This window comes from Ambystoma mexicanum, chromosome 6p (genome assembly GCF_040938575.1).
Source record: "Ambystoma mexicanum isolate Mex_15411 chromosome 6p, UKY_AmexF1_1, whole genome shotgun sequence".
NCBI lineage: Eukaryota > Metazoa > Chordata > Amphibia > Caudata > Ambystomatidae > Ambystoma > Ambystoma mexicanum.
In genome coordinates this window covers 862,728,924-862,749,352 of record NC_090935.1, presented here as the reverse complement: position 1 = coordinate 862,749,352, position 20,429 = coordinate 862,728,924, and the positions used below count along the sequence as shown (strand labels likewise).

Genomic DNA, 20,429 nt, shown 5'->3' with positions numbered 1-20,429 from the left:
AATGTAACTTGCAAAATGTAATGTATATATCGCTGTAACTTTTAACTGTCCGCAAAACATGCGCCCAGATGCCCTGGGGCAAGGCGCGTAATACAAATAAAATAAAAACAAATAAATGCAAATACAAGACACCCCCCAAGAGGAACCCCAGGAAGAAAGAGGGGTAACGCAAAGATTCATGGAGCAATGCGTCCAAAACCTCAGAGATAGGATGGCAAGTAAGATGCAATCGCAACTAGAAAAAATGAAGGCGGTCAAGAGTGAACTTCACTCTCTGGAGGCAAGAGTAGATACTAACGAAAAACCCCTGCAGGAACTGCCAGCCGACAATTATAAAGTGGATGAAATGATGGAACACCTGGCCAGGGTCACACACAATCTAGAGAACCAGACCAAAGAGCTCAAAAATAGGTCTAGAAGGGCAAATATCAGGATTAAATCTATCCCAGAGTCAGTGGGAGAAACCGATCTGTGACAAACAGTGAAACAATTATTTGCGTCACTGACAGACTCATCAGAACCGGAGGAAATCCTGACGGACAGACTACATAGGGTTTGGCCAAAGAGGAATGAACCAGGATCTAGACCTAGGGATGTCCTGTTGATGCACGAATTCACACAGAAAGAGAACATTTTAGCGGCAGCTAGAAGATCTGATGAGCTCAAAGTTAACAGGGCCACAGTCCAACTGTACCAGGACTTGTCCCAGACCACACTCACCAAAAGTCTAGCACAAGAACTGGTGAAGCGAAGCATGTGATCTAAACGGACCTTCCCTTTTGGGCTTATATTCGAACTAGACAATCGACAAAGGAAAATAACCACGAGGAAGGAGGGCGCAGAGATGCTGTGCTTGGAGCTGCACCAGACATATAGAGAATCGCATCAACCAGAAAGGGATCAACTGAAAAGGAAGGCATGGGACGACCAAGGAATTGAAGAAGAAAACAAGGAAAAAGAGGGTCCCACAAGGCCCAACTCTTCCAGCGGGTCACGCAACACATGAATCGGGGCCCCAGAAAGAGGAGCCAAAGAGTAAAGCTCATCAAGAGTTTAAGGTACAAAACAAGAAGGCCTGGGGAGGGGCAAAGATAACATGGGCGGGGGGTGGCGAGGAGAAGGGGGACATTTTGGTAGTGCCACATGAGTCAGGGAAGACCCACCACGGCGAGCTCCAGGGGGAAATGGGCTCAACACCCGAGAAGAAGATTCAGGGGGGGGGGCGCTAGAGGCTGGTCGAGCCACCCCAGGGAAAGGGGGTTAAGGGGTGAGGCAGAGGTGCGGGGGGAGGGCACCATGTCCGGAAGTCATAATGAGGCCAAACAAGGAAGGGGAAGGAGCGGGAAACCATCAAGCAATGGATAAGGAAAGGGCGATAAAAGTAATCTCTCTGAATATAAGGGGGGTCAACTCGCCAGTCAAGAGGAAAAAACTGGACCACTATCTAGCTAGCGAAACCCCAGATATAGTAGCCCTCCAGGAAACTCACATACAAGAAAAAGACAAATTCTGAATCTGACTGCAAGGTTATGACCGAATACAACAGTCAAATGGCCCAGGGAAGAAAGGGGGAACCCTTATAGCGTTGAAAAAGAATCTGGAACTTAACTTAACGGGGCCAGTAGGGACAAGGAGGGGAGGTTCATAGCATTAACTCTTCAGGTACGGGGGAAGACAATAACTTTAGGCTCACTCTATGCCCCTAATACGGGACATGAACACTTTATACAGACAATGGTGCACAAACTGGAAGGGTTCGCCAAGGGGAACATAATATCAGTAGGAGCTTTCAATATTGCTTGGGACCCAGAGAGGGACAGGAGCACGAGAACCTACCACACTCACACCAAGCCCCTGAAGTAACGAGGGAAAAATGGAGGGCTTATCGCTAGTAGACACCTTGAGGGAAATGAAAGGGGAAGCTAGGGGCTACAAGTTCTATTACCACGTCCACAGATCAGCATCAAGGATAGACTACATATGGGTCATGCCTACTAATGGGGAGAATAAAGGAGTGGAGAGCCATTACCCAATCAGACCATGCCCCCATCACACTGTCACTCACAATATCCAAACAACCAGCGGGGCTGTGGAGGCAGAGGTATCCGGAATATATCTTTAAGGATGAAATACTGAAGAAGGAAGTAAGGAGTAGTTTCATATAAATGAGGCCCAGGAAATAGACCCCTGAGTGAGCTGGGATGCGTTCAAGGCTACTATCAGAAGGAAGATAATAGCGATTAAAGCAAGATGAGAGAGGGAGATTAGGCAGACAGAAAAATACTTGGGAGGACAAACTGAAGATGCTCACCCAAAAAATGACAGCCAAACCATTGGGGGAAGTAAGGAAGGAATTCAGAACGGTTAGAGGTCAACTGGAAACGCTGCAAACAAGCAGAGCAGAGAGGTTCCTGATGCACCTCAAACAAATACTATTTTAACTTGAAAACTATTAGAAAACTATTAGAAGACTGTCACTGCGCACAGAAAAACTTGTATATATATATATCAAGATATCGCCTGGTCAATTAGAACAAGGCCAATGGGTTAAATAAATGTATTGATTGCGGGGATTCTCTCACCCATGAAAGTGACGCGGGGATTTAACCCATTGACCTTGTTCTAATTGACCAGGCGATATCTTGACTTAAGGTCATTTGAAAACATCCTATTTAAGGTTCGAATAAAAACATGTGCATCCAGAGGCCTTGAAAACGACTGTTGGGGTCGAAACACGTGTCGGCTATTACCTTACAATTCAATGAAGACATTTTTCAAATTATGATGTGTGGCTTCAATCACTTACAGCATCGGATCATGATTGCTATTTCCTGAACATTTTTATTATCTGGTTGAACATATATACACAAGTTTTTCTGTGCGCATTGACAGTCTTCTAATAGTTTTCAAGTTCCGTACATGCATTGTGAACCATTGAGTGGAGGGTTGACCTTTAGTAAGACTCCTGCAGCCGGAATCATTTAACGAACTTAAAGGCTGGTGAATAGCGCACAATTCCAAGTATCTTTCACACTCGACCTAATAAATACTATTTTAAAGCTAATAAAGTGGATAGTATACTGGCCAGAAGGATCGGAAAAGAAGAGAAAGAGAGGACCATTCTAAAAAAAAAAGACAGCAGAGGGGGAGGAGCGTACTGACATTAAGTCCATCAAGAAGGAATTTACACACTTCTATGGGAATGTCCATAAATCAGAGGTACCGCACGAGGGGAGCCAGCAGGGATTTTTAGTAAAGTGTAACCTACCTAAGATAACACCACAGAAAAGGGAGGAATTAGAGAAAGGGATAACAAGAGAGGCGGTGCTTAGAGCAATCAAAGCACCCCCCCCCCCGAATAAAGCCCCGGGACCAGACGACTTCACAGCAGAATTTTATAAAACCTACACAGAGATCCTGGCCCCATGGCTGACCGCCTTATTCAACAAATTTGGTATGTGGGGTGGGGGATAACTTCCTCAATGGAGGCTAAAGTAATATTGTTGCCAAAACTAGGGAAAGATCATACAATACGCAGCTCATATAGACCAATCACGCTTATTACTTTGGATGCTAAAATATACACTAAGATCCTGACCCCTTCTCCACGGCCTGATAGACCCTGATCAGTCTGGCTTCATACGCAGGAGACAAACTCACGATAACACAAGAAGAATCGGCCACATTATAGAGTAGGTCAACAAATCACGTACCAATGCCTTAGTACTGGTGTTAGACGCAGAAAAAGCATTTGACAGGGTGGAATGGGGTTTCTCTTTCTCACCATGCGTAAAATGGGGTTCAGGGAGACCTTTATAGCAAAGATCGCAGCCAACTACCAAAACCCATCTCTGCGTCTACTCATAAATGGAGAACTCTTAGAGCTGGTCGCAGTATCTAGGGGTACAAAGCAGGGCTGTCCCTGCTATTATATGCGACACATCTAGAACCTCTCCGGAGTAAGATTAGGGACACCCATGAAATACACAGGGTTCCATTTGGTGGGAGGATGCATAAAGTTGTGGCATTCGTGGAAGATATGCTACTGACAATAATCAACCCAAAAGAGTCCCTAAAGGCAACTGGATGGTATCCTCGAACAATTCGGGAAGGCAGCCGGGCTGAAAATAAACAAGGGCAAGTCGGAGATGCTTGGTTTGCAGAGGTCACCAGAAAGCGAAAGGGAGATTAGACCCAAAACACCACACAAGTGGGCCCCTAACAAGATAAAATATTTAGGAATATACATTACTAAAAATATAGATCAGCTATTTTAAGCTAACTACTCACCTCTACTGGACACCATCAAACTTATGCTACACAGATGGAGTCCCCTCTCCATTTCCTGGCTGGGCAGGATAAATTCCATAAAAATGGCAGTGATGCCGAAATTGCTATATACGTTCATGGCTATCCCCGCAAGGGTCACAATGGCATTCTTCCGAGCTATACGCAAATACACACAGGCCTATATATGGGAGCAGAAGTAACCGAGAATCCCATACAGGGTGGTGATGCAGCCTAGGCGCAAAAGGGGACTGGGAGAATAAGACCCTGTTGCATACTACTGAGCAACCCAAATTAGAATATTGAGAGATTGGTCAAACGAGGACAGAGGGAAAAAGTGGAGGGACATGGATAGAGCGGTGGCGGGGGAGGATCCAGAGGGGGTTCTGTGGCTGCCCCAGGAGGACAGACCGTGAAACATGTACTGCAGTGACATCGAAGACCTGGTGGGGCAAACGTGGGACGATCTGGTAAAGCAATCAAAAATACCCACGTTACCCTCCCCGCTCACCCCAATTTTCAGGCACCCGCAGTTCTCGCCATGGTGGGCAGGAGGGACTTTGCAAAGTGGTGGGGGGTGGGGGGGGGGAGTACGAAGAAACAGGATTTGTTTGAAGGAGAAGAGATAAAAACCTTCCCCTCGATGTAAAAGTGACTTCGGGCTAGACGAAGGGGAGAGATTCCACTATGCCCAACTGAGACACTGGGCCCTAAACCCAAAGATAAGACAGGCGGCGATGAGAAAGTTAACCCCTTTTGAGAAATGGGTGACCTCCAACTCCGGGGTCAAACATCTTGTGGGGGACATCCATACACTGATTAAAGAGCGGTAGGAATCCGGGGTAAGAAGCTTTATGACTAATTGGGAGAAGGAAGCCGGAAGCGAGATACATATGGACCATTGGAATAATCTATGGGCAGGCATTCCTAGGCTGGCACAATCGCTACAAATCCAAGAGATCTGGGTCAAAATAATGCACCACATACACCTCACTACCACTAGGCTGTCTAAAATATACCGGACAGCTTCCAGATTGTGTTGGAGGGGTTGCAGAGAGGAAGGAACATGGGGGCTGATATGGTGGCAATGTCCAGTAACAGAACAATATTGGAAAAGGACCCAATAAGCTATTAGGGGCATGCTGGGACAGTGAAGACCCCAAATAAGGGGCTGTTAATAATGGGCCTGGATGGAGAGCTGGACAAGTTATCAACGAGGGTGCAGAGGAAAATGTATGTGATCCTGATAATGGCAGGGACTCTACTAGTAGCCCGTAAATGGAAATCAAAAAAGCGCCCTCAGAACGTGAATGGGTGGGCAAAATATGGAACCTGGTAGCCATGGAAAAAGTAACATACGCAATCAGGAGAGAGCACCAAAAATTCCTTATGAACTGGGACATGGTATTACAATTCCTAATGAAAGACTCAAGGAAAGCATGGTTTCCAAGGTGGATGCAACTTTTGGGCCTGGTCTGAAGACCATCACATTCAGTAGGCTAAGAGGAGACTCCGTAGGCCACTCCATGGAGAGGAATGATGAGGCCCATTTGGCAAGATTCTCAGGAAAAGGTGGAAGGGAATGCAAAGGACCTGGGAAGAAGGGAGAGGGTGAATTGGGTGGGGGGGAATTTGGGGTCTTGGGAGTTCTCTGTTACATAATAGGTTTGAAAATGCCAATAAAAATGGTTATGAAAAAAAAAGTCTGTCTGTGCCCAAAACTTATGCTTGCCCTCACAACTAAAGCTACACAATATGTAGATGTGTGAATAATCAAAGAAATGGTGATTAACACAAAGTTCTTAGCTTCTTCCAGCTCGTAGCTTCCTTTTTAGCTCCCCTTGCCCAAGTTCAAGAAAGTTCAACAAAAGTCTCAAAATGACCTTTCCCACGTTCAAGGTAACAGTTCAAAACAAAGGGGTCTTGAGGCTCCACCCTCAAGACAGAATTTGTAGTTCACAAACTCTCAGGGTTCCCTTCCCCAAGATTTCATTTTAGCAACTTGTATTACGAATTCAGCCTTTCAAAAGTTCAAACACAAATCTAGGTACACTTGACCCTCCTTCTGATTTGCTTCAGGGGTTCATTTGCAGTGCATTTCCTTGGTCTATTTCACTATGTCTTTGGAGTCTCACAGTACAGGGTTCACTGGTCTAGGCGGAGTTGTCAGACCACGTAGTCCAGTCATCACAGGTCGCACAACCAGGATCCCTAAGCTCTTCAGCCTACACAGGTTCTTCTATGCCTGCTCCTGTGTTCAAAGTTACATTCACTTAACTCCTCTTTATTGGTCTCTTGGCTTTATATGCAGGCTTACACTTTTCTGGTTTCTCCTAGTTAGCCTCTTGACTCTGCCATAACATGTCACACCCTTTGTGCCAGTCTTTGACCTTGCTGCATAGCATTAATTCCTAGAGTTCACTTTGTGGTGGTTCTGCTCATGTCCCACCTTTCTATGGCACTCTTTCCCACTTGCACTGTTCTCTTCATGCATTTCCTCTTTGGCTGTTTGTTGCTTTACCCAAAAAAGTTTTACTTCGTTCCATATTCAATAAGCTGAATTGCAAGGTTTAATTTTGTTCGGAATTCAACAGGTATTAAGTATGCTTAATTTCAAATTTCCATTCAGTTCGGCATTCAATGTGCATTGGTTATGGTTGATTTAAAGTTTTCCTTCAATGTTGTATTCAATATGTATTCGATATGTTTAATTTCAAGTTTCTATTCGGTTCGGTAAGTTATTACCTACTCGCAGCCCGCCCGGAAAGCCCAGACACTTACAGATCTTCCGCGTTGTTCCTTGGCAGCTCCGGCTGCTTCTTTCTTCTTAGGTCGGCAGGCCAGTTTCTGGGGGCCTTGCACACGGTGGTTGCTCCGTTGCCTCTGGATGGACACGAACAACGTCCTGCTTTCTTCTGTGTTTTTGCAGCTCTGGCTGCTGATTCCTTGGTGCAAAGGCTCCCTCTCCGGCGTCTTGGCTCCGCCACAGGTCCCACCAAGGCTGCCTCTGGCAAAAACGGGCCCCCTGCTGGTCTCCTCCTCACAAACCTCCCTGTTTCTCCCTCCAATGTTCTTTGTCCCTCTCTTTATACACATGCAACCACCTAACATGTTGCAGGTCTGGATCCTTAATTAGGTTGGCCTGACCATAATAAAGGGGACATGCCTGACTCTCACCATACTCTGCAGACATCTTCCTCGTCCCAGTACCAGAGTGGTAAAATGAAGGTGTAGTGTTCATTACTCATAGTATCCTCTGCCTCATCGCAGTACCAGAGTGGTAAAATGAAGGTGTAGTCTTCATTACTCTCAGTCTCCTTTTTCTCTTCCCTGTATGAATGAGGGGAAATGGGGGGAGAGATCTTGGAGTAGGCCATTAAGGTCGGGGGAGGGTTAGGTTGGTCATGACTAGGGAAAGGGGAATAACCATGTGTCGCCTGCTGGTACCCCACTCCCACTCTCCGAGGACCCTCCATCCAGGTGATCCTCCCTCACTTCAGCATCCCCAGGGTCCGTATCCAAAAGTGATGGCCTTTCCCTGGCCACCTGAGATCAGGATACAGGGGGTTAGAAGTGAGAATCCCCTCAGGTTCCTCACACCCTCTACCTCTCATCTCAGCCTACCTTTCCTGAGTTCTGCATGCCGCTCAGACGGCAGTGCCCTTGGAAGTGACAGGCTCTCATGTGTGAATGTAAAATGCTATTGTGTGCATGCATGTGAAAGGCTGTGTGTTTGTATGTGAAAGGCTATTGTCTGTGTAAGAGAGTGTGTATGTGAAGCTGTGGTGCATGCAAAAAGCTCAGTGGGCCGGCTTGAATCTGATGAGCTTGTGCATGTGAACGTCTGCACTGCTCCGGGTATGTGATGCTGCAATGGCTGCACATGCCAAGTCAATGGATACACCAAAATCTATGATTATAGTTAACCCTGATACAGCCAAATATTAGGCGGGATCAAACGTGCAGAGCACATGATAGTTTTCTTTTAATGTATGTTAATGCTTTCTGGGGGGACTCGTAGGCAATTAGCATGTATACGTTTGACCTTCATTGAGGGCAGGTTTATGATTTGCATGGCACTATGCAACAAAACACACGTAGGCTCCCCTAAATTGCATAGCTATTGACATCACAGAAAGTGATAAAGACAGTGATATCACATGTAGCATTTAACAACCAAGGGGATCGTGGTAAGTTACAGTACAAGAAGTTGCTATAATTAAGACAAGAGGCAAATAACTCCACACAGTCAAATTTGATAAATGAAACAGTACCCTGGAGTGAGACTTTTATGTATAGTGTACACATGTCAACTAAAGGTATGTGGGGACTTCTAATTTTGGCAGATAGTACACAACGAAATAAACCAATTTCCCCAGGATCACAAAATGTAGTTCATTTGTGAAGCCAGTATTGTAGACCAATGTGCAACCTAGGCATAAATGCATATCCTATCAGTTCTAGTTGTTAGAAATAGGTGTTTGGTTTTCAAGAATACTCTGTTTTGTAGCGATGACTTGAAAATAACAAAAACCATAAAGCAACCTGCTAATGTAATTCCATATGGAATCCTATCTTTCCTTTTTTATTTATTTTTTATTGAAAACTACAAGTTCCTGGATGCAAATAAATATATTCTAAGATTTGGAAACGTACATTCAAGACATCGAACACAACAAAAAGGACTGTATGATGAGATCACCTACTTGTAGTCAAAGCTTGATACAATCACCTTATATCATGCTGCTTGATATTGCATATTACGTGAAGGAAATGTGAAGAGAACACTTATCAGAAAACATGGTTGCACTAGTGAGCTATCCCTAATAAAGAGTATTCAATTTAAATGCTCTACTGATAGCTTAAAGGGTGTTACATATTTGCAAGGCCAAATAGAGCAGCAGTGTTCATATTATGGCCAACTAAGGCCTCATAGCTATAGCGTTGAGGCAAGTGTCCCATGCCCTGTATTGGTGCTATTCACACATGTTGGATTGCTAATCAAAATAACATTATTTAGCAATTTTGAGTAATCAATTTTGAAACACTATTTTATGGCTTGAATGTCCTAAAAAACAAATAAGTTGGGTAAATATATAGTGACAGATGGAATCTCCTTCGTGAGTTTGCACAAACAACTTGTGAGGGGAAGAGGTTTTTGTTATGGCTCTGAGAAATGCTGAAGCTTCAGTCGGGTGCGTTTACATTAATATTGCGTTCTCACTCTTACAATTCAATAACTGCATATTTTTCTTTCCTATCCACGCTCCTTCCAAACCCTCCATTTTGATTCAAGCAAAAAGAGTTCAAAGAATTTGTGGTGCACAAGCTAGTATAAAGAATCGATCTTGTTTTTATGAGGGGATTACATTGTGGTATGTGGTGCTCAGTATGCAAAGAGTACATGTACAAGTGGCTCACATATGGATTGCTGTGAAAACACATTTCTGCTGCAACATACTCGCTAGGAAAAAAGGAAGAAGGTGTCGATAAAAACACTAAACATGAAAAACAAGTAAATAAAAGCCAAGGAAGGCTAGCATCTAAACATCTTCTTACACAACATGCAGAAAAATCTGTTTTGCAAATGCCAGCAGGACTCCTCCTTCACAGGAAGGCTTGAGCTCCTTTCTTAAAGAAGCAGAAACATTTGGGGGGGGGGGGGATCAGGGGATGGTGCTCTTGCCACAGAGGTGCTATGGCAGGAAACATAAAATGTGCTTCTAAAAGTCTGCTGCATTCTCCCCTACCTGTGTGAAGGATATGATCCCATACTGGAGAAAAGGTATTCCTAGCGGGAGGAAGACTGTGTGTTAATGCATTGAACCAAATGTACTGATTGGATCTGAACTAATATACATCACAATCAAAATGTAGTGCTACATTCTATGAAGCATGCGTCTCTTTTCCATTAGGCACAGTTGCATACTTACTTTACCCAGTAATTCCCCCAGTGTAACGTCTTCATGATTCAGTACCCATTTCTTATCCTGTACAGGAAAAACAAACATTGTTTATGCATGCACTAGCTTATTTTTAGTCACTTTTGAATTAACTCAAAACAATATTTTCTTTTGACCAATCAATGGTATGATCGTGAATTCTTTGGAGAATGCAAACTGATTTTAAAAGTGGTACTGCAAAATGTAATATAAAAATCTACAGTACAGAACAGTTGCATCGTTCAGTGAAGGCGTCAGCTTCTAAAGCCAGGTCAACATGCACACTTTGATTATGCAAAGAATATTACAGCTATATATGGTTTAAAAATGACTTGCACACGGTAGAAGAAAATGTCAACTGTGATGAAATGAAGAGGAAAATCATAATACTGTTTGCCCAAAGTTATGGGAGTTGATCTTTTCCATCACACAATAATACCTAATCTATTACAAATATAAAACTACCATACATTAGCATTTGCCGGACTTCATATGCGCATCTCAGATCGTAAACCAAAGCCATTCTCAACAATGGTCAGGACAGTACTGATAATGAAAACGCAAAACAACACACGACAATAGCACAGACATTCAATTGGAGTTCCTCAGTGGTGTTGGTTGTGCTTAAACCTGTCATCCAACTAGTTTGACTGGATTAAGAACCTGTTTTATTTTGTTTACTAGGGACGTGGAGAGCTAGGTTGTTTCATTAGGGGCGTGGAGAGCTACGTTGTATCTATCTGGTGTCCTGCTAGGCACTGCAAAAACTATAAAAGGAGGCTATGTAGCAAAAGCACTCATTTGTAGGAAATTATTGGTATCCTTTATACATTACGTACTTCCTGGACAATAGGCTGGAGGTACAAAAAGTCAAAGCGAAGAACAAATGACTTACCTCTCGATATTGTTCTTTCTGATGGATGTTCCTCCCATGGATTCCTCATCGCCCTTCCTATCTGCCCTCTTTGCGGTAAACTAGTACACCATCAGAGTACAAGATAAAGGATCCATGTCCCTCTCCAGACACCAAACCGAAAAATCTACGCCACCTACAGGCATAAATGGATTTTGCAGAGGGCCTTCGAGCTGAAAGGGGTACATCGAGGATGTCGTCTGAGAAGTGCCACTTCTTGTACCTCAACCTCTCAGTAGCCCCCGCATGTTCAGGTGGAAAACCTGCCCCTCCGACTGGGAGAGCAAGTCAATTCTCCTCGGAAGGCGCCAGTGAGGGAAAATTGACATGTCCAGCGACTCTGGATACCACATTCTAGGGGCCAGTCCTTCGCAATCAGAATCATTGTGGTTCTGAACAGGCGCAAACCTCCCGAGAACCAGTGGAATGACAGAGATCGGCTTGAACGCATAAAGGAAGTCAAAAGACCACTCAACATTCAATGTGACCCCCAGAGCTCCGTGACGAGGAAATTCACCGGAGCAGAACACCTTGCGCTTCCTTTTGACACTGGAAGCAAAGCGATCCACTTTAGGAGTTCCCCAAAAGAGAAGCTCTCCTACAGAACTTCCTGACAGAGCTCCCACTTAATGGAGACAGAAGTCGGTCTGCTCAAGGTATCCGCAATGCCATTCTCTCCTCCAGCCAGATGAGCCTCTGTCAGAGAGACCTCATTCTCCAGAGCCCATAAGCACAGTCGTATTGCTTCTCTGCACAGATGCAAGGACCCATCCTTGTTTTTTAGGTAATGCATGGCCACTGTGTTGTCTGTCAGGATCAGCACAGTCTTGCGTTACTCAGAGGGGAGGAAAGCGATCAGGCCTGGCCTGATCGCCATCAGCTCCAGCAAGTTGATGTGTTCCAGAGACTGTGCGGGAGACTACAGTCTGCTCACCGCCAGGTCTGACAGGTGTGTGTCCCAACCAGTCAGAGATGAGTCCATGACCACAGTGACCTGGGGCCAAAGGTGTTGCTAGGTCTGGAAAAGATCTGGGGCTACACTAATGTCGGGACTCTCATGACTCAGGGCTATCTAGCCTTTTGGTTGTAGCCCCTGAGTTCCTATCCGGGGCTTCAACCAAAAGACCCAAGTCTATACCCTGCTGAGCCCCCCACTAGCAATGCCGCTGCCTGGTGCCCAGGTTGACGAATCAATGCACCTCTGAGCCACCAGATTCCAGACCTGTGACAGGCCTTCCACGTGTCCCTTAAAATGCAACTATTGGCAATGGGGAAGCCATTAAAGTTATCTCATGCACAGCCTCGCATTTGGTACCACCATGAGGCCCAGAAGGTGCAGCAAAGCCCAGGGCGGGACTTGTTACTGGGATTGGAGGCCATTGATCACTGGAAAGAGGTTTGCCACTCTGTCTTCGGGCTGGAACGCCCTGCCCAGGCAATTGTCCAAGACTGCCCCGTAGAACCGCAGAGACTGGGACTGCAAAACCTTTTTGAAGGTCAGGGTAAATCACAGGCTGTGCGATCGAGTGCATGTGCAGAGTTGATGCTCCAACACTAGAGCTGGGAAACAAGCATGGATTAGCCAGTCATGCAGGTAGGTTAAATGCATGAATTCCCTCTCTGCTGAGGCAAGCCGCCACCACTACCAGCAACTTGCTAAAAACCCTGGGAGCCGTGGAACAACTGAACGGCAGGACCTTTAACTGGTAATGGTGTTGACCCACCACAAACCTTAGGTACTTTATGTGCTTTTGATGAATCAGCATATGGAAGCAAGCATCCTGGAGATTCAGGGAAACCAATTAGTTCTGCAGATCAAGGGCTTGCCGAATCTGGGCTAGAGTAACCATCTTGAACTTGTCCTTGCGTAGAAACAAGTTCAGCGGCTGCAGATCCAGAATGGTGCGCAAGCCTCCGTCCTTCTTCGGCACCAGAAAATAGGTGGAGTACCATCCCTTCCCTCGTTCGGTGCACAGAAGTAGCACAATCACGATTTTCGACAGAAGCCAATGGACCTCCTCCAGGAGGATGGGGTCCAGGGACAAAGGGGGTGGTCAGAGGGCTATGGTACAGGGGGCGTTGAAAGAATGGGAGGCAATATCCCTCCCGGATTACCTGAAAGGCCCAAGTGGTGGACGTGGTCTTCGACCATTCCGCGCTGAACAAGGAAAGCCTCCCTCTCACTGGTAATGAGTGGCAAAGCCAGTCACTGAGGGGTGGCACCCTGGCGTGTGGTGGGGACAGTGGCCATTGCAACTCCCCCGCTGAGTACCCCTTCCTCTGCCTCACGGGAAGCGCCTGCCTTGCCCTCTTCCTTGGGCAGACTGACCATAGCCCCTCAGGGAAAAGGCGGGAAAGGGGCAAAAAAAACATGCCCCAAGACGATGGCTGTATAGAAGCCTCCTGCACCACTAGCGCCAATGACTTAGCAGTGTCCGCAGATGACTGGGCTTCTGAACAGCATTGTCAATATTAGCTCCAGAAAGGTTCTAGCCGTGGAAAGGCATGTCCAAACCGACTATCCTGAATGTCGGCCGCAAACCCTGACATCCTGAACCACATGTAGCGCCTGACCACTCTGTTTGTGGCCATGTAACTATCCACACAGTCTGCTGTATCCAGGTCGGACTGCAGCCTCTGGTGTGCCGCCTCCTTGCCGTCAGAGAATAAGCAAAAACAAAGAGGTGATGGCTGGAAGGTTCAGAATGAATCTTAACCTCTGGCATTGCTCTGGCAACCCTCCAGACCAACGTTCTTCGCCTGCCAAGCCATTACAGAAGGGGCAAGACCATATGCAAATCAGGCGTGGCCCCACCCCAAAAGGGGCAGTCTAGCCCGAACTGCTAGGTTACATCCCTTCTGCACGAGACCACAAGCATCCCCAGACATGTTTCAGCCTTGTTGGGGCTCATCAGTGAGGAGTAGCTTGGGTCTCTCAGCACAGAAAACAAGGTCAGAGAACAAGAACAGGAAACCATCCCTAATCTCTCCCTCCGGGATGAACTCAGCCGCATTGGCCACCGTCATCCAAAGGCCGAAAGAGAACCTTGCCAAGGTGCGAGAGGCATTCATGGCCCACAGTGCAAGACTGCCCGATGCAAACAACATCTTGCCCCATGTGTTGAACCTCATACGCGCCCTCTCCGGTGGAAGGGACGGGAAGGAAGAAGCCTTCAGCCTAGCTAGCGCAGCCTAAACCACCATGCTTTCAGGCAAAGCATGGGAGGAAAAAATAGTCGGGTCCGACAGAGCGGGATGGAGCTTCCTTGCCAGGTCCCCGTCCACTGATGGAACAGAAGCAGATTTCTCCCACTCCTATAATACGGGGGCTTCCATTGCCAAATTGAAGGGGAGGAGCATCTCTTTTTGTGGGTATTGCCCAGAATATCGTACTGCTCCCTGCACCTGGGTTGAGCAGATACCCCAGACTACTGGCCAACTTAGCCATCAAGCGTTGGAAGGTGGGTCGAGGCTTACCTGGGGTGGGAGATGGCAATATTTACATTGCTTGGGAGGGGTCGAGGCCCCTGGCCATTAGCCCTATGCAGGTTCTCTGCCAGGCCCAGCACGTCCTCACCTTCCCCGTAGAATTCTTTCCTAGAATCCATAGCTTCCAGCCCAAAGGGGATCTGCTCGCCATTCTCGTCACAGATGTCGTACTTTCACGCCCCTTTATGTTCCTGCTCGGCCTGTTTGGTCCCCCCCTCAAGTGAAGCCAGGTAAAATGCAGCTCCCTAGTATATGCTGCCGATTTACTAATAAGGTCAGGCCTCAGTACTGCCTTCATGGCATCCCACATGATTCCCGGGCAAGGTCCAGAATAACTGTTCTCCCTAAAATAGTTAGTTATTACCGCGCCCAGCCCGCGACACAACATCAGATCCATCAACACTGGCTCATACAACATCCTGGGGCGTCAGAGTCTCTCAGGCCTACCCACAATGCACAGAGTAATCGACACCGGAGCATGGTCCGGCAGTGTCTGAGTGCCAATTTCTACCCCAAGCACACAAGAGTACAGTGCACTAGGAACCAGCACAAAATCCAGTCTGGAGAACCCCTCATGAACGTGAGAATAAAAAGAGTAATCCTTCTCCTCGCCATGGAGCACTCTCCAGGAATCTACCATCCCCAATACTTGGAGAAGAGACCCAAAGGATAGCGTGCGTTTAAAATCCAATTTAGTAGCAGGCACGGTTGTTTCCAATAGGGGATCGGGTACCAAGTTGAAATCACCCCCTATCAAAATCTGCCCCTCGGCAAAGAGAAGTACATGGAGGAGAAAATTATCCAGGAACCAGTCTTGCCCAGAGCAGGCATTTCACACATAAAAATCTTCACTGTGGATCACGCAGAACTTTAACCTTGGAAATCAGAATCTGCTTGCCAATCAGTACTGCCACCTCCTGCTCCTTCTCACCCCCAGAAGCTATAACAAGGGGGTTGTCCTCCCCTCTATGAATCTAGGAGGTGTACAGGGAAAATTCAGTGTACACTGGTTATTTGGACCCTAGTGGGAACATATATCATTCTGAGCAACCACTAAGAAAAACAACATACTTGCTGATGCTGAACACATGACTCAAAAAATAAATGTAAAATGAATTTTAATTTATCATTTGACTTTCTATTATGAGCTTTTTAAATAAACTTTATATTTGCAAGAAATTCCAGTTGTTTCATTTCATAACAGTCCACGATGTCCATTCATGGAAAAACATACATAGATAAAAATTCACTATATAAAGGAAACTGTACTCGGTGACATAAGAATTAGGTTTATCATTTTTGTGTCTAACCAACAACTTGAAAATCAAAATGTCCTATGTCGTTGAGAATGGAGAACACACTGTGAGAATGTAAGATGGGGAGACGATTGGATATATGTCTCCTATGCCCGGCTAAAGTCTGACCTTGTATTCGGTCTCACCCCCAGAGGCAACGAACTGTCTGAGAAACGCTCTAGTGCATAATCGCTTCTCATCTGGTGCAAGCGGATGAGTCTCTTGTAAAAAAGCTATGGCGAGGGACATATCTCCCCATTTACATAGGATAGATTTGCTTTTGATCAGGGAATTTAACCCTTGCACATTCCATGTACCCAGCCCAATGAGGTCCTACCCCCTTGAGATATTGGTTATGTCACCCAGAACCATCTTGTGTGCCCAGGCCATACCCAGCCCCTCAACAAACTTAGATACATTCCTTTGCAGGAAAGGTCATGCTACTGTCGTCTCACAGTAAAACATTTGCACCCCAAAACCCAACCCCTGCACCCCCATTATTCCACCTTTATCCAACTGTAAACAATGCTCAAACATGAGCAAAAAACAGACATATCCAATGTCACAGGGGAAACCAAGTTGTAAGGTAATAAAACACCCCAAATTATACCCCACCTCCCTTAACCCCCTCCCCCCCACAGCAAGCAACACCGAAAATGCAATTTTAAGCCCAGGCAGAAGAAGCCCACCAACAAGAGAAAATAATGGCCTCAATGGCCCGATTCCCAGCACACCATATACACTGTAGGATTGCTCAAGTCTTCTGGACTGGGCTTTCACCTTCCTCCCCCTGCACACCTTCAGTCATTTTTGCGAGGCTTCCTGTCCAGAACATGGACATAGTCCCTCCATCCCAGGCCCCCCGTCCCCACATCCCCAGCTTTCAGCTGGCCCTCTGCTTCTTTTAGTTTCCGAATAGAACACCTCCTTCCTTGGTAGGCAAAATGAAGCGCAGTGGAGAAGACCCACCGGTAGGACGCCGCCTTGTCGCGTAACCATTCAGTCAACAGCCGAAGGGCCCTCGCTTCGCCATAGTGGTGGAGGCCAAATCTTGATATAATGAAATCGACATGTTGCGGAAGGAAATGGTCGACAAAGGTCGGGCTGCGGTCATTATATGTTCCTTCATTGAGAAAAAGTGGACACAGGAGAAAACGTCCTGCGCTGAAGGAACTGCTGTTGCTATGCATCCTATCCAGTTCGATGGTCGAGTCCTCGGGCAGCTCTAAGATGAATCGGACGAGGTCTGCCACCAAATCAGGAAGTTAGTCGTCCCTCACCCCATAGGAGATGCCACAAATCTGGATATTATTCCTGCAGGACTGATTCTCCCCATCCTCATGCTTATCTTCCCGGGCAACGCAGCGCACCTCCAAAGCCACCAATCTATTTGAGCACTCACCCACATCACAGGATTGTTCACAAATTGTGTCCTCTACTTCAGAAACCCGCTGCTCTGCTTCCGAGACACTTTTATACAGTGCCAGGATCTTGTGGGAGAGTTCCTCTGTGATTTTGTGGATTTCCTTGCGAATTTGCTCCAGTAATTCTTGCAAATCAGATTTGGTGGACATTGGTGTGAGCATAGCTGGGAGCGGGTCAGCCCCATGGACCTAGCCGTCACCACCTCACTACGCGTTTAATCTTGTGGGCAGGCTGCAGCATCATTGAAATATCACCTTGTTTAACCATCTTGGGTGGCTTGGCCCTTGTGGCTAAAGAAAGCAGAAGTGGAACGCTGATGTCAGTTCACTGAGAGCTCTTTGTGGCAGGGTTCAACCCCTATCACTAGTTTAAGTTCCCACATCCCAATCTATGACACTTAATACTGCGATGCTATGGCTGTTCACAACGTGGAGCACACAGAAGGTGCCAAGGAGCTAGCCCCATCATCACAGCCCTGGCAATAGTAGGTCTCCAGCACACACAAATCCCGGATAAGAGAGGTTGACTCTAAGAGCCACCTAGTGACTGTGGCAAAACACTTGGTGTAGTGAAAGATGTGAAGGCCGGTGCAGATGTCACTTCTCTAACTTACAGCAATACAAAAAGCAGACCGTAAACATTGAGAGCACTGCCTATTGCCTGTAGTGTGCACCACGTTTAAGAGCCACCCCCAGCAGGGCCCACAACAGAAACAGTGAGGCTGTGATTGGTGACCAATGAAGCACCCCCTAGCAGCCTGAAATCAGCTGCATAACTCCAGGGCCCATAATGTCCACATAATGTCCGGGTGGTACATGCATGTTGGGGTGCCCAGAAACCCTTGGGGACGGCAAGCAGACCATTATTCAGCGGGTAATTCCCCAGTTGCTACATGTGTGCTGCAGAGGGAAGACTCTCAGTGCTGGGCGAGCTGAATTGCCCAATGTCAGGATGTACCTTGTGCACCGCTAAAGCGGCACAGCTTTGTATGCCCTGGCAGCTGTGACCGCTGCAAGGATCCTCAGTGAGCGAGGCCCGCACTCTTCGGCCTCCCGGAAAGCCACAGCAGGCACATCCCAGCTCGGATCAACCGCCAGCCGTCGGGCCGCGTCCTGGCAGGGAGCCCTCATGCATTAGGACTATGGACTGAGCACGGAGTGAGGGTAGTATTTCAGTGGTGCTGCCCCGCTGGAGCCACCCTAAGTCGCGGCTCAGTCCTTCATGCTGGTGTTAGGCCATGCAGCGCCATTTCACAGTTTAACAGGCCAACACGCATCCCACTCGATCTTCAAGTTGCAGAGGCCGTTAGAGGTCGGACGAGTACTAATCAGCTAATCCAGGCTCTGCGCATCACACTGCTATCTTTATTGTTGGCATTAGGCATATAGGAAAGGGTTTCTTAGAGAGCCATCTTCATTGATGGCACGCCAAGCCACGTCCCTCGCACAAAAATCTTGCAACACAACTTCTATTGTGTTACTTCCTTTACGGCTGCAGAATTACTCTTTTCAATCACTAATAGGTATACACTCTAGATTGTGTACATTTTATACACAAACTTAATATGTAGAAGTTACATTTTTTTTAATTAAAAAGAAGCTCTCACCCCCATCGCCATCTGCAAACTGACACGCATAATCATAATTGTAAAGAAGGTGAACACAGCGGGCATATGGCCATTGAATAACCAAATAAACAAAGAGCAGGCCCTATACTTGATTAATTTGTGCTTGATCAAATAAATGCACTACCAAATTGACGCATATATCAAGCCCCAGTTTAGCAAAATAAAAACTATCAAAGAAGGCATGAAATGATGAGGAAAAATGTCTGTATGATAATTTGCAATCCATCAAGGATGAAAAAAATCAAAAGGGAACTGTTAACACTAAAGCACACCATAATCAGCATTAAGGTACATGCCTGTTCTAGTGAGAATATTTGTCAGGTGCCATTCACTTGCAGAAGAACTTAGTTTTATATACTCTTTCTTTGGTAGTCAATGAAGAAAATCTTCACATTTTTGTTTTATAGCTAATCACTTGACTTTCGAGACAGACTTACATTTCAATTCAACAGTAGCCTGTTAAGAAGCAAGCCATGTCTTGCAATTCACCCGGACACTGCAATTACATTGCTCTAGATGGCAGGCACGTACACACTCAGAAAATATTAATTCACAGGCAGGATTTTTTGTGAGGTTAGAAGTGAGAGCTTCTGGAAAAGCAGAACCCATTTTATTTACTGCTGCAGAAAAAGTATTTTGTCTCACCGTTTCTGTCAAAATGGACAACAAATAGCTGGTGCAACAAAAATACATGCATATAGATGGAGAGTGAAATAGAATTCAATCTCCAGTTTCCATTTCTGAAGATAGTAATAGTTAAATGCCTTTTTTATGGGTTTCAAAATGATCACCCTACACCATTTGTCACCAAAGCTAGGAATAGGATGGCACATGCAACAACATACATATGAATTTCATGGCTCAAAAACCACATTTCAGTGACCTTTCACAATGGAGTGCAGAAAAGAAAAAAGCTAGTGGAAAAGGCATTTCACAAAAATAAGTAGGCTTTATGATTGCAAATGCAAAAAAAAATCTAAGGGTCTTAATCAGGGTTTGTTAAGCCAGACTTTGTTCAAGCACCTGGACCATGCCTGGTGGCTGCTAAAATTAACCACTCAATGTGATATAAAGTGGCAGTTTCAATAGCAAAGCTACAAAACAGAAGGTGTGTAGGAGGAAGACTGCAGCGGTGAACACCAATTTTATTTTAACTTAAAAAACATTTTTGAGCCACACAACAATGCATAAATGCAATATGTAAGAGGTGGAACACATTTAGCATCTTCGAACAAAAACATAAAGAACGCATCAATTTATTAGTTCTCTGTGATAATTAAAGCCCCCAAACAGCCAATTTACATGTAATAATATCTCTGTCAACAATGCAACCCTGCTAAACGTCAAACACATGTGAATCAAAATGATCCTAGCATGTGTAGCTAAACAAATTGAAAGCATTACTACAACACATGTTTATCTTTCCCTGCTAACTGCTTATGTCAGACAGC

General features: G+C 45.9%; 1 protein-coding gene across 5 annotated transcripts in view; it reads right to left on the bottom strand.

Moving 5' to 3' along the window:
- The window catches only part of FER (FER tyrosine kinase), a 2,139,903-nt gene that overhangs the window by 872,798 nt on the left and 1,246,676 nt on the right, over positions 1-20,429 (bottom strand). For all 5 annotated transcript variants that reach the window (XM_069625481.1, XM_069625479.1, XM_069625480.1 and 2 more), the window contains one exon: positions 10,221-10,277. In XM_069625481.1, coding sequence (XP_069481582.1) covers positions 10,221-10,277 — 57 coding nt within the window. The remainder of the gene's footprint in view (positions 1-10,220; positions 10,278-20,429) is intronic.